Raw genomic sequence first — 13,853 nt, 5'->3', positions numbered from 1 at the left:
TAAATCACACCACGATGGAATGTTTGTAGGATATATTTTTCTTTATTTATGGCTCCTCTCCTCCTCCCTCAGTAGAAACTAACAGAGCCCAGGGTGCTGTCTGCCTGGCTGAGTGGGTGGAACGTGTTAAGCCCCTCTGGTTCCTCTGCTCTGGATCAAATGTAGGCGTCGACCGGCTGCAGAGCACCAACAACTACAACCTCAAACACATCTGCTGTTCTACTCATTCCAGATACCTTCACATCTCTGATACAGTGTCCTGTAGAAAATTGATGCATTGCACAAGGATTTTAAATTCTATTCTGGATTTTACAGGAAGCCAAAGCAGAGAGGCTACAATAGGAGAAATATGATCTCTTTTCCTGGTTCCTGTCAGAACACGTGCTGCAGCATTCTGCATCAGCTGAAGAGTCTTGATGGATTTTTTCGAGCAGTCTGATAATAAGGAATTGCAGTGATCCAACCTAGAAGGGTTAGGGTTAGACTAGTTTTTCTGCATCATTTTTAGACAGTATGTTCCTGATTTTTGCAATATTACGTAGGTGAAAAAAGGCGGTCCTTGAGATTTGCTTAATGTGATACTTAAATGCTCCGTACTTGTTTCTAGTCTTTTCGACCACTCAAAGCGCTTTTACACTACATCTGCATTCACCAGTCACACACATTCATACACTGAGCCTAAGTGCTCAAACGGAAACTAACATTCACACTCACTCATACACTGGCGGAATAGCCGCCAGGGGCAATTCGGGGTTCAGTATCTTGCCCAAGGACACTTCGACACGCAACCAGGGGGAGCCAGGGATTGAACCGCCGACCTTCCGATTAACAGCCAACCCGCTCTACCACCTGAGCCACAGCCGCTGTTAAACAACATGTCCTGATCAGTGATAACTCCAAGATTCCTCACAGTGGTGCTGGAGGCCAGGGCGATGCCATCAAGGGAAACTACATCTTTAGATAATGCATCACGGAGGTGCTTGGGCCCCAGAACAATAACTTCAGTTTTATCTGAGTTTAACATTAGAAAATTGCAGGTTCTAACATCCTGTATCGGAGTATCGTCTGTATAACAATGAAAGTTTATGGAGTGTTTACTGATAATATTACCTAGAGGAAGCATATATAAAGTGAAGAGGATTAGTCCGAGCACAGATCCTTGTGGAACTCCATGACTAACTTTGGCGTGCATGGAGGATTCATCGTTAACATGTACAAACTCACATCGATCTGATAAAAAGGACTTAAACCAGCTTAGAGCGGTTCCTTTAATGCCAATGAAATGTTCCAGTCTCTGCAATAGGATCTGATGGTCAATGGTATCAAATGCAGCACTAAGATCTAATAAAACCAGTACAGAGACAAGTCCTTTGTCTGATGCAATAAGGAGGTCATTAGTAATTTTCACCAGTGCTGTCTCTGTGCTATGATGAGCTCTAAATCCTGACTGAAAATCCTCAAATAAACTATTGCTCTGTAGAAAGTCACACAGCTGTTTAGCAACTGCTTTCTCCAGAACCTTAGAGAGAAATGGAAGGTTAGATATAGGTCTATAGTTGGCTAAAACATCCGGATCAAGTTTGGGCTTTTTCAGAAGAGGTTTAATTACAGCTACTTTAAAGTACTGTGGTACATAGCCTGTTGATAAACATAGATTGATCATATCTAGTAGAGAAGTGCTGACTAAGGGTAAAACTTCTTTAAGCAGCCTAGTCGGGATGGGGTCTAAGAGGCAGGTTGATGGTTTAGATGAAGAAATTATTGTATTTGTAGAAGTTAGTTGGTAAAGACTGAGGGAAGCAAAACAGTCTAAACATATATCTGGTTTTACAGCTGTTTCTAAGGTTCCTGAGTTTAGAGATAAGTCGGTGCCCTAGTGCACTGAGCTATGAGGGGAAAGGGTGCCGTGTGTTGGTATCAGATGCTGAAGGACGTGAGAAAGCATAGCTATTGGATGCTCTGGGAATAAGAACGGGCTGGTATAAACTATTTAATATCTGTTCTGAAAGCCACAGGCTCATTCCTCCAGGGCATTTATGGTGTTGCACTGCCTACAGTGGACATGATTGTCTTATTTGGAAAGTTGCAAGAATAAATCAGACACATTTCTGACACCGGGCGGACAGGTGTGTGTGTGGGTGTCACCTTTAACCTTTCACATACTTAACCTGACTGTGTTCCCTAAATGACCTTTCTGTAAAGTGGAAGCACCGAGCTGAGCTGAATAACAAAGAGTTGCTGTGGAGACGGTCAGTGAGGGATGGTAATGTGTGGCACAGAGATAAATCTGCACACCTCTGCTCTCTCTCATCACTTCATCTGTTAGAGACTTCTCATGCTGTTTGAGATGGAGGCTTATCACAATATACACCCTCTGTGTGTGTGTGTGTGTGTGTTTTAGATTTCACTACAGAGATGACCTTTACTCACATACGTCATGTCTTTATTCTGACTTCAGTGAATATCTCTACAGTTTAATTGTGACTCTGGGAGATGCATCGATATGATATTTAGACTTTTTATTATTATTCTATTATTCTATTTAGGGGCGGCTGTGTGGGGCTCAGGAGGTAGAGCGGGTTGGCCGTTAATCGGAAGGTCGGCGGTTCAATCCCTGGCTCCCCCTGGTTGCGTGTCGAAGTGTCCTTGGGCAAGATACTGAACCCCGATTTGCCCCTGGCGGCTATTCCGCCAGTGTATGAGTGAGTGTGAATGTTAGTTTCCGTTTGAGCACTTAGGCTCAGTGTATGAATGTGTGTGACTGGTGAATGCAGATGTAGTGTAAAAGCGCTTTGAGTGGTCGAAAAGACTAGAAAGGCGCTATACAAGTACAGAGCATTTACATTTATTACTGTAGAACCGTGAAGCAGAACAGCTGTAGTCACATTTAACAATGAGAGGAAACCAAATACTCGATTTTAACAAATCCACAATTTAGCTCAGGTATTTCTTTCTTTTAGACGCGGCACAGCACCACAGTGCTGCATGTTGGGGCTGCATCCAACAAACAAGGACCTTTTGCAGTGTTCATGTGTGGAGGTGAGAGGGTGAGCTGGGTTTGAGCTGTTCTCTTCTTTCATTCTGTTACTTTACATATGAACAACCAGCACTGTGCATGTGTTGGAGGAAAGACTTTCTGAAAGTGCGTTACCCCATTTGGATGATTCAGGTCTTGCCCCACTTTCTGTCAGCAGGCTGTGTCACCTGTAGCTGTTCACAACAGAGGTTTTCACCTTTAGATGTGGTTGGACGATACGTTGTACGTGTTTGAAACATGATGCATTGACACTCCTAGCTTGTCAAGTGCAACCCAGTATTACCAAGTTATAGCCTTGTCCCACCTTGTCACTGGTGCTCCGGCCGCTGTGTGATTTCAGCTCAGTATGGAGGGAGCAGTGATGAATTAAACATGTAATATCAGCAGTGTAATATAGCGTGAGTTGTTGTGGTGATATTTAAAGGAATGATGACGACGTATTACCCAGGCTATAAAAATGAATCTGAATGATTGACACATGGTGCTTATTCAATCTGCTGTGCACATGTTTTGACACCACTGGACACCTTGAGGACATTGTCTAATGTTGAAGAAGCCCTGCATCATCTGGCTACAGTCTCTGTAATCAGCGGGCTGCAGCTGCAGACGCAGCATAGAAACCCACAAAGAAGAGTGCAAACAAAACAACAGCTGAGGACATTCAAATTGTTGTTTCTGTGTGAAATGGTTGTTTATCTGAAGTATGCATATAATATTCATTTACTGATACCAGCTGCTGTTTAGAAGGTGAAAGGGTTTATTTCCAGATGAACGGTATACCGAATGAGTTACAGTACAGTGCATGTTAATGACCAGAGCTCAGTACAACCAGAACAGTATCTGTAGATCTGAGGCCACAGGTCCACCTGCAAGCAGACCATCAGTAATAGCTCTACTGCAGACCACTTCCTTTTTAGTGCTGCTGAATGTTAGCAGCGGCAGAGGTGCTGGTAGGTGTATTTGGACAAAGCCAGGCTTGCTGTTTCCCCCTGCTTACAGTGTTTACGCTAAGCTAGGCTAACTATGTCCTGACTCCAGCTCTGTACTGACACATAGACGTGAGATCACCTTACTGATATAGACCAGAGTTGTGTGGGGCTGCGTCACCTGTTGCATCATTAATGGAGGATTTGAGGGGACACTTTGGTGTCCATACTGACACAACAACTGTTGAAGAAGAATCCCCTGACCCCCAATACCTGCAGGTGTCTGAAATACCTGTTTTATATATTTGACTGTAGAGATATTGACGTGTCCTGACAGACTGTCAGTCAGCTGCATGAGCACAGTGAATCCTTTCTCAGAGAAATCCTGCTCCATGCATTAACCTTTATGTCTGCTGCCTCTTTATAAAGGACCTGATCTTATTGATCAGCATTGATCATTGTACAACGATGCCACACTTACACATGATCATGAACATGCCGTCAGATCTAGCAGTTTTCATATTTCAGCTCCTTCCTCTGCCAAAACATGCTTGTTATTCAAACCTGATTCTTCTTCCTGGAGCTTTTATTTGTTACCTTGGTTCTCAGTCAGTTCTCCCGGTTCTAGGCTATCTGATTCATTCTCTCCTCCACCCTGCCTGATTTTACTGATTAGGAACATCAGTCGGCCCACTTCATGTGATGGTCACAGAGAAAGGTTGGCCTGAGACCCCATCACTTGCTCTCCAGTTGGCTCCCTGAGATCTAATCACTCTACATAAATGGCATTGAAAGCGTAGCCTGTAGTAAAAAGGCCTGTTATCTACATGTGGCCTGGCACAGTAATGACTGTCTGTCGGCTCTTCTCACTCTCAGAAGGAAAGTCAATAAGCTAAAATGTCTAGCTATCCCTTTAACAAGCAGACCAGCAAGTATTTCACTCCTCCACCCCTCTACCTACCATGGAAGACCAGTAAAACCATACAACAAAGTGTTCATCCTCCTGCAGCTTTACTGATTCCAGCAAAGTAGAAATCTTCAAATGATGATCAAGAGAGAGACGAACTAAAGGCTGATAACAAGTCAGCCTCAAATCCAAAATATGAAATTACATCCAAAACTAATATTCACACGTAATTTCTGGTTAATCAATTTGTTAATTCCTTCATGATGATAACAACATTAACGGTGATTTCTAATTTCTTTATTATTATTATTCATTTATCTGACGCTTTTTATCCAAAGCAATTTACAATTCCTATTGCATGCCTCAGGAGCAACGAGGGGTTAAGTGTCTTGCTCAAGGATACAATGGTGGATGGGTCACAGTGGGGGATTCAACCTGGGTCTCTCACACCAAAGACATGTGTCTTATCCATTGCCCCATCACCACTTTTTTATCCATATTGTAAAAGACATTTTAACCTCAATGTGACTTCCTAGTTAAATAAAGGTCCTGACATGATCCACACCTACTGGCTGAAGAAACTAACTGCACTCCATGAACGCCTGGCAGCACAAATGAACCAACTGTTGATGGATGGAACCCACCCAGAATGGTTAACCCATGACGGACAGTCCTGATCATGAAGGATCCTCAGAATGGAACAATCCCATCCAACTACTGGCCAATAACTTGCCTCTGCACAACATCGGAGCTCCTGTCAGGCATCATAGTGGCTAAGATGAGTAGGCACATAGCTCAATACATGGACAGGGCCCTGAAGGGAATGGGCAGAAATTCCAGGGGAGCCAAGCACCAGCTACTGGTTGATAGAGCAGTCACTCGAGACTGCAAGACCAGGCAGACCAATCTGTGCACAGCCTGGATTGACTACAAGAAAGCCTATGACTCAATGCCACATAAATGTACAAGATCAACAGGACACTAATAGCTTTCATCAAGAACTTAATTGGGCTGTGGAAAACAAGTCTGGAAGCCAACTCAAAGCCAATTGCACAAGTCACCATCAAGTGGGGCATATACCAAGGTAATGCACTATCCCTGCTGCTGTTCTGCATAGGCCTGAACCACCTCAGCCAGATAATTACAAAGACTGGCTACGGATACCGGTTCCGAAGTGGAACAACCATCAGTCACCTCCTCTACATGAATGACATCAAGCTGTATGCCAGAAATGAGCGAGATATCAACTCACTGATCCACACTACCAGGATCTACAGCAACGACATTGGAATGTTGTTCGGACTAGACAAGTTGGTCGCATGGTATCAAAAAGAGGGAAAATGATCAGAACCGAGGGGATTGAACTACCAGAAGGCCACATTGCAGATGTTCAGGACAGCTACAAATACCTTGGGGTGCCGCAGGCTAACGGAAACCATGAGGAGGCAACAAGGAAGTCCGCCACAGCCAAATACCTACAGAGAGTAAGGCAGGTCCTGAAAAGTCAACTAAATGGGAAGAACAAGATCCAAGCAATCAACACATACGCCCTGCCAGTCATCAGATAACCTGCTGGTATAATAAACTGGCCAAAGGAGGAGATAGAGGCCACTGACATCAGAATCAGAATCCGCTTTATTGCCAGGTATGTGTACACATATGAGGAATTTGACTCAGGATTGTACTCACGATACACAATAATAAAATAATAATAAAATAAATCAGACACAAACTACAGTATAGAAAACACTAATATACACACTATGAACAAAACAATATAGACATATTGAGAAATAGTGCAGTGGATTCAAGGATTCAAGAGAAAACTATTATTCTCATTATGTACATGTTGAAGGTGGATATGATATACAGGTACACATACATGTACACAGTGTGATGGAGCATAGTGCAAAGGATGCTGGAAAAAATAAACAAGACATATTACCTTATGACCTGAGGTAGGTGTATTGGTATACAGTATACAATATGACATAGTATGAACAGCACTGAAATAGAAGACATCAAGGCAAGAAAGCTCCTCACAATGCATGGAGGATTTCACCCCAAATCCAGCACCCTGAGACTGTACACCAAGCGTAGCGAGGGAGGCCGATGGCTAGTGAGTGTCAAAATCACTGTCCAGGATGAAACGACAAAGATCCAGGAGTACATCAGGAAGTTGCCCCCCCAAAGATGAAGGGCTTAGTGAGTACCTCAGGCAGCAGAAATCCAAGGGTGAGGACAAGGAAGAAGAAGAACCTTCATGGAGGGACAAGCCACTGCACAGCATGTACTACAGACAAATCGAAGAAGTGGCTGATGCCCCTGAGACAGTACAGCTCATAACAGCAGGGTGTAAGATGCAGACAGGAAGTGCGTACATGGAACGCCATAACCAGGTAGCTGGCATAGTGTACAGGAACATCTGCCATAAGTATGGGCTGGAAGTCCCAAGGTCAAAATGGTAGTTGAGAATGACTGAGCTAAGATCCTGTGGGATCCAGACTGACAAACTGGTGATGGCTAACCAACCAGACATCGTGCTGATCGACAAACAGCAGAAGAAGGCTGCAGTGATAGATGTGGCAGTCCCAAGTGACAGCAACATCAAGAAGAAGGACCACGAGAAGCTTGAGAAATACCAAGGGCTGAAAGAGGAGCTAGAAAAGATGTGGAAAGTAAGAGCAATGGTGGTGCCAGTGGTAATCGGAGCACTGGGGGCTGTGACCCCCAAACTGGGAGAGTGGCTACAGCAGATTCCAGGTAAAACATCAGAGGTCTCTGTCCAGAAGAGTGCAGTCCTAGGAACAGCTAAGATACTGTGCAGAACCTTCAAACTCCCAGGCCTCTGGTAGAGGACCCGAACTTGAGGATGACACATACCACCCTGCAAGGGGTGAGAGGGGATATATATATATACATATATATTTATTTATTTTAAGTTTAAGTTTTATTTTTTATAAGTCTCAGTGAGATCAAAAATCTCTTTAACAAGAGAGACCTGGCCATATATAATATTATATTGATATATATATATGTTTTGACAGATTATTTCATGTGTATTGATTTCCAGAAGCTGTGGTCACAAACATCAGAAGATGACGAGGACACAGGTCACTGCCACTAATCAATAATCAATTCCTATTGAAATCATCATGGAGCCTACAGCCAGTTCAGTGTATTAGATAAGATTCTGATGGGGTTATCAATAAGCAGGTAGAAGATGAAAAAGGAAGGTTACTGTTCACCTTTGCCCTGAATGTTGCTCATCTCCCTGACAGTGGCTGATTATTAACAACATAATGAACATGTAACTTTTCTTAAAGATTCACCACATGTGTAGCTGAACTTTTCAGTTTACCCCGAGGGTAGAAAAAGGTTTCATCCTGTGGGCAGGATGGATGTTTCAGGACAATCTGCTTGTTAGATTGTGGAACATTGAAGCTCAGATGGTCACCAACGTGATTAAAAATGATTTTCATGAATATTCTGACCAGTGTTTGTTGAGATGTGGTGTTCTGAAGCATACTGTTGGAAAGAAGCAGCGTCCTGATGGCGTCTTCTCCTCTGTGTTGCAGGTGATGAGCATCCTGAGTAACCCCAGCGGCGTTTCCTCACAGCCACAACACGACTTCTCCATCTCGCCGCTCCACAGCGCCTTGGACTCGTCTCCATCCAACGCCATCTCAGCCAGCTGCAGCCAGCGCTCAACCGAGGCCTCCATTAAGACGGTGGACAGCCTCCCATCATCCCAGTCCTACTGCCCCCCCACATACAGCACCACCGGCTACAGCATGGACCCATCTGTGGCAGCCGCCGGCTACCAGTACAGCCAGTATGGCCAGAGTGAGTCCTGCTGCTTCAGACAAACCAACATCAGCACCAATTTCATTTATAGCATGTGTTCTGCTTTAATGTCGGGAGCCATATGCAGTCGATGTTAGCTGACGCTGATGTAACGTAACATTAGCTGCATAGCTTTATGTGGCCTGTCTCATCATTGTTTATCACAAACTTGACTTAGGAACCACTTCTCACCACTGTCACACAGTTAGCACTGCATTAGCTACTTCCCTCAATATGTTAAATATATTAGGTAGCTTGTGCATATAGCTATGTGGCAAATAGCCGGCAAGCAACCGAAACTAGTGCCCTGAAACATACAGTATATATGGTTTATACACTGGTAGCTAACTTAATATGTACAGCTAACATTTACTAAATAAAGTTTTACATTGTAGTGGACCTAAATTTATTAGTTATGAATTTTAATAAATTTATGAGAATTGATACCCAATTATGAATTATTATTCATAAAATCATTTTTCCTCGTTAAGGGCACCACCGGAGTTGTTATAATCCTAGAGTCTCCGGACCTCTAGGTAGTTTTGAATAATTATACAATTATTACTAGTGATCAGTTAGTTAATAATCGCTCAATTATCTTAAATCAGTCAGTCAGTCAGTCTCATATCTAAAGGGTAAATTCTCTTGGCAGGAACTATAAATAGGCAACACACAGCTCTTGATTATATTACAGTGAATTTATTCTCTAACTAAGGTGATAAAAAGATGGTTGGATACAGGGAACATAAACATTTGCTGAACAATGAGCCTGGAGGTTCGATTGTGGGAAGCATTTGACTCATACGGCAGAGAAGAACTAATGAAAGTAAACTAATGCTATAGTTTAGGAGTTAAAATGGACATCTGATCACAGGACGTGTGTTAAGTCTTACTGCTTGTCGACAGCCTGCTTTTGGCCTGTTGCAAGGGTCCCACGCTAGCTGCCGATCCTGGCTTTTTGCAAGGGATTCTTCGGGGTTCTCCGTGTCTGATTGAAAACGCCTCCTCCGTCTGGCAATTCGGCTGTTTGCAGGTTTCCTTGGTTGTAGCTGGCGAGACCACGTGGCTTGGTCTGACCTCGGTGAAGTTGGCTCGACGAAAAAGGCTTAAAATGGAACTTGGTCGTTCCTGAATTAGTCCAGTGTAACTTAACGGACTCATAACTTTAACAAACAAAAGAAATAAAGAAAATAAAACAAACTGAAGGCAGATCGATGTCTCGGCACTTCAGGTGTGTAGCTTCAGGCGAACAAAGGCTTGTTTGTTTCGCTGGCCGAGTCTGGGCGTGTGGCCTGGCGAGGCACGCCACGCGCGTGCCGAAGCATCCAGAGGGCAGAGTGGAAGCGACTGAAGAGTGAAGAGACTAAGAGTCTAGAGACTTAAGAGTCTAGAGCCTGGCGAGCAGGTCGCGTGTCGCTCTTTTGTTGCCTGGGGCGTGGTTCCCCGGGGGGCGTCTCAGGTTTCCCCAGGAACTGCCTTTCTAAACTTAATGTCTAAAGAAAAGAAATCTATTTGCACGTATTATAATCAAATATTTTCCACAATCGAACCTCAATGGTTGAACGGTTGTACTGTTCTAGGCGTTTGGTAACAGGAAACAATTGTCACATTATTGGTCAGGATATTTGTACATTTAACAGCATTTCCGACGAGGGCATGTAATACTTATTTCGCCCACTTGGGGGAGCTCAGGTTACATGAGGAAAGCTTGGATTAAATCAAAGATCGTCTCTCCTTAGGAACCGGGGAATATTGTTGATTCATCCTTAAATTCAAGCTGGCGATTAAGAGTATAGTAAAACATTTCTTTGTCATCATTTCTAAAGGGATTTTGTAAGAAAGTATTATGAACAAGCATTGATTACATTAGATGAAGGAGTGTCTTGCTGAAAATAAAAACACTGCACAAGTAACTTCTTTTCAGCACTAATATCAACAACAGATAGCAACAACAGTTAACATAACTACTCAAATAGAGGCAAACATATTCAGGTAACTAAAGATTTAATTAAATTTAATTAGATGCTTTGAGTCTTTTGGAGAATGCAGTCCTTTGTCATCCAAAGTTCAGTGTCTGGAACATGTCACACTTAGGTGAGACAAGGAGTATCCTTTTGATGTGGTAATAAAACCAAGAATAAGGTCAGTTTCCACGGAAACGTGTGTGGTGGGGTAAGTTTTGATAGGCTGTTCAGGGAGATGCCAATGGCTGGTTCATGTCCCTTTGTCAGTTTAACAGTCAGGCCCCGCGTTATCAGCTTCGGAATCAAAAATGGTGCCAGTTTTATGGTCGGGCTAGCACTTAGAGAAAGCAACTTTGACCCCTCCCCTTCTTCTCTGGGGAGGAGAAAGGAATTTAGGGTAGCTCCACATTCATTCAATAGAAAATGCACAAATCCACATCGTTGTTCACTACAACATCCAATCAAAGTCAGGATGTTACCAAATACACCAGACAATGTACTCCACGAGACCATGACAAGACTGAGACCTTCAATAAGTGGTCTCAAGACCGAGACTGATCACGAGTACCACAACACTAAGCCTTCCTGTCTAACCTTTTGACTAAAGCCGCCCCCTCAGTCCATGATACAAAATGGAAATGCGTACTACTAAATACTACTGACGGAGATGGTTTGCTTGTCTTGGCCCTAAGAGTTCCAATCTCTAGACTTTCTTCTTTCCTTAGTCAGTGTTCCACGAACTAAACCCCAGCCGACATTCTTTGCGGGCATGAATGTTCTAGGAATACTCCTGCACTCTGATACACCGCAGTCATATCCTAAACAAAGGTCTATCTCCACAGAGTTCCTTCGCAGACTCACATTAATCTGGGCTTAACACCAGTTCATCCTCAGGGCAGCCCACAGTCCTGGCTGCCACAACAGCATCGCTGATTCACTGTTTCATTTCAGACACTTGGCCCCAGAATCAGATTTTCATCCTATACCAGTCCTACTGTTTTCTACCACAACATTCACCCTAACCCTGAGATGGAACCCCCACACGGAGTCTCTTCAGTACATCCAACCACAGCAGCCTTCTTCCACCATCACCCCTTTACGTCCATTCATCTGTCCTCAACATCCCCACCTTCTAAATTTCTATTAAACCTTTAAATGGCATGTTCTTGTCCTTTTAAATTTCTGCTCTTATCTTTTTTAATGTGTAAGCACTTTGAGCTGCCAGTTGAACTTCAGATTCATCCAATATAAAAAGAATTATTAGGAAAACTGTGTGGCTACCCAACCCTTTCACCAGAAGAGAACGCTTCTGCAAATCTCTGGATTTGTTCAGTAACAAAAAGATTATGTCCTATTCCAATAGTTTGGCAGCTACAGTATGGTTATGGTTAGGCAACACGTTTTCAGTCTCAGCTCATCAAATACTGCCGCCTGGTCAGTGGCCCTCGGCTTCAACACATGATGTGCAGGGCTCTGTGGTCTAGTTAGCAACAATAAATATGCTACGTCTGGTTAGATTGCAGAGATTTAATAAAAACGTCTGACAGGATGTGACCTCCTCCCTGCTGCGTGGAGCTCAGATGTTGGTGTTGGATGTAAATCATGAGGGGCCGAATCAATCCTACCATGCTGCCACACATCATCCAAGTTTATTACAACTTTGTTAACTTTTTAATTTTGTTATGATCAGTTATGATAACGTTTTACTCACCAAAGAGATTTTCCTTTAAACTGTGTCTGAGAACCAAAATGGCTGCTGACTTCACAGCAATGAGACTCATTTCATTAAGAGAATATCTGCAATGTTATAACTGATCCTTTGTGATGGGAACAAACAGATTTAACAGTTTACTTCAGACATTTGACTCACTCACCTCTTGTTCTGCAGAAAGCTGCCGACAGATTACAGAGTGCATTCTGTCAGAACAGCTGAGGCGTGAGAGAGTGTGTGTTATCAGGCTGTATCTGGAGGCAGAGGACTCTCAGTGTGACTGCTCAACAGGGATTTAAGGTATAAACCTGGTTGACAGGAAAAACAGCTTCCTTTAGAGGGCCTCTCTAAACCCTTGTGAAACACAAACCCACACTCAGCCGGTGCCCCCCCCCCCACCCCCACCCCCCCTACCAGCTGTCTGGCTGACTGGCATGTTGGCAGACAGACCTGCCCACCTATAGGTGCTCTTCTTTCTGCCACTCCTCAGCACAGAGTGACAGCTTCCTTTCTGCTCACACTAGAATCCTGATTGACAGGCCTAACTTATCTCCTCCAGATAGCCACAGCACACTCACGCACACCTAAACACAGCGTGTCACATCACATCTGCTGCCAGCCCTCCTCTCTCCTGCCCCTTAAAGAGAAGCTATCACCACCTGAACCAGGGAGGGGCAACATCCACCACTCCAAGAGAGAAGGATGCTGAGCTTTAATACCAGCTTTCCAAGAGCCACACTTATTTTAGAGACTACCTGCCTCTCTGTCTGTCTGCCGGCTGCTTTTGTCTGTCTGTCAGACACTTTCCCCTCGTCAGTCACTGTGATCGGACAACAAACAGCTGCAGCAATATAAAACACAGTAAAGGATCAGTCTGGTCATGTACTATATTTTTCTTCTTGTTCAGACTCAAACCAGCAGTGAACGCATCTCCTCTCCCTCTGAGCCAAAGAAACCAACACACTGCTGCACTAACTGACATGGCCCTTCATCCTGTTGCCCCAAATGCTCTCAGAGCATCAAACAACCCTGTCTCTTACAGAATACCTTTGTACACGCAGTCTTTTGCCAGATCCATTTAGGAGCGAACATAAATGCTGCCTGGATTATGTTCACATTTCTACCGTCCAGGAAGTGCAATGTTCATCTACTGCACAGAATTGGTAGGGAGGTTGCAGAGTTTTGTGTACAAGTGCATAACTTTGAAACTCAGGTTTGAATCCTGAGTCTAGTGCTGAGGTTTAGTCTGGAAAATAGAGAGGAAATATGATGGAACAAATCCTTCCTCCTGCTTTAAGTCACTGCAAACATGATTATATTTATATATTTATTCATATAAACTTGCTTTAAATTGATGTTAAAGGACATTTTGCAGATTTAGTGTCAATATATTGTGATATTCCCTCTGGTTGGTGCTAAAGAGCAGAGTTTATTACCCATAGACTATCACTCTGAGGAACAG

At 43.5% G+C, this 13,853-nt stretch overlaps 1 protein-coding gene across 2 annotated transcripts in view; it reads left to right on the top strand.

Moving 5' to 3' along the window:
- Window positions 1–13,853, top strand: part of LOC119904969 (paired box protein Pax-7-like) — a 60,572-nt gene that overhangs the window by 44,366 nt on the left and 2,353 nt on the right. For both annotated transcript variants that reach the window (XM_038721610.1, XM_038721609.1), the window contains exon 8: window positions 8,449–8,716. In XM_038721610.1, the coding sequence (XP_038577538.1) occupies window positions 8,449–8,716 (268 nt within the window). The remainder of the gene's footprint in view (window positions 1–8,448; window positions 8,717–13,853) is intronic.

This window comes from Micropterus salmoides, unplaced genomic scaffold (assembly GCF_014851395.1).
Source record: "Micropterus salmoides isolate LMB-PRFRI ecotype aquatic unplaced genomic scaffold, ASM1485139v1 Ms_hic_scaffold_16, whole genome shotgun sequence".
NCBI classification, from domain to species: domain Eukaryota; kingdom Metazoa; phylum Chordata; class Actinopteri; order Centrarchiformes; family Centrarchidae; genus Micropterus; species Micropterus salmoides.
Note: the sequence above shows the minus strand (reverse complement) of the source record. Positions and strands in the feature narration are given on the sequence as shown.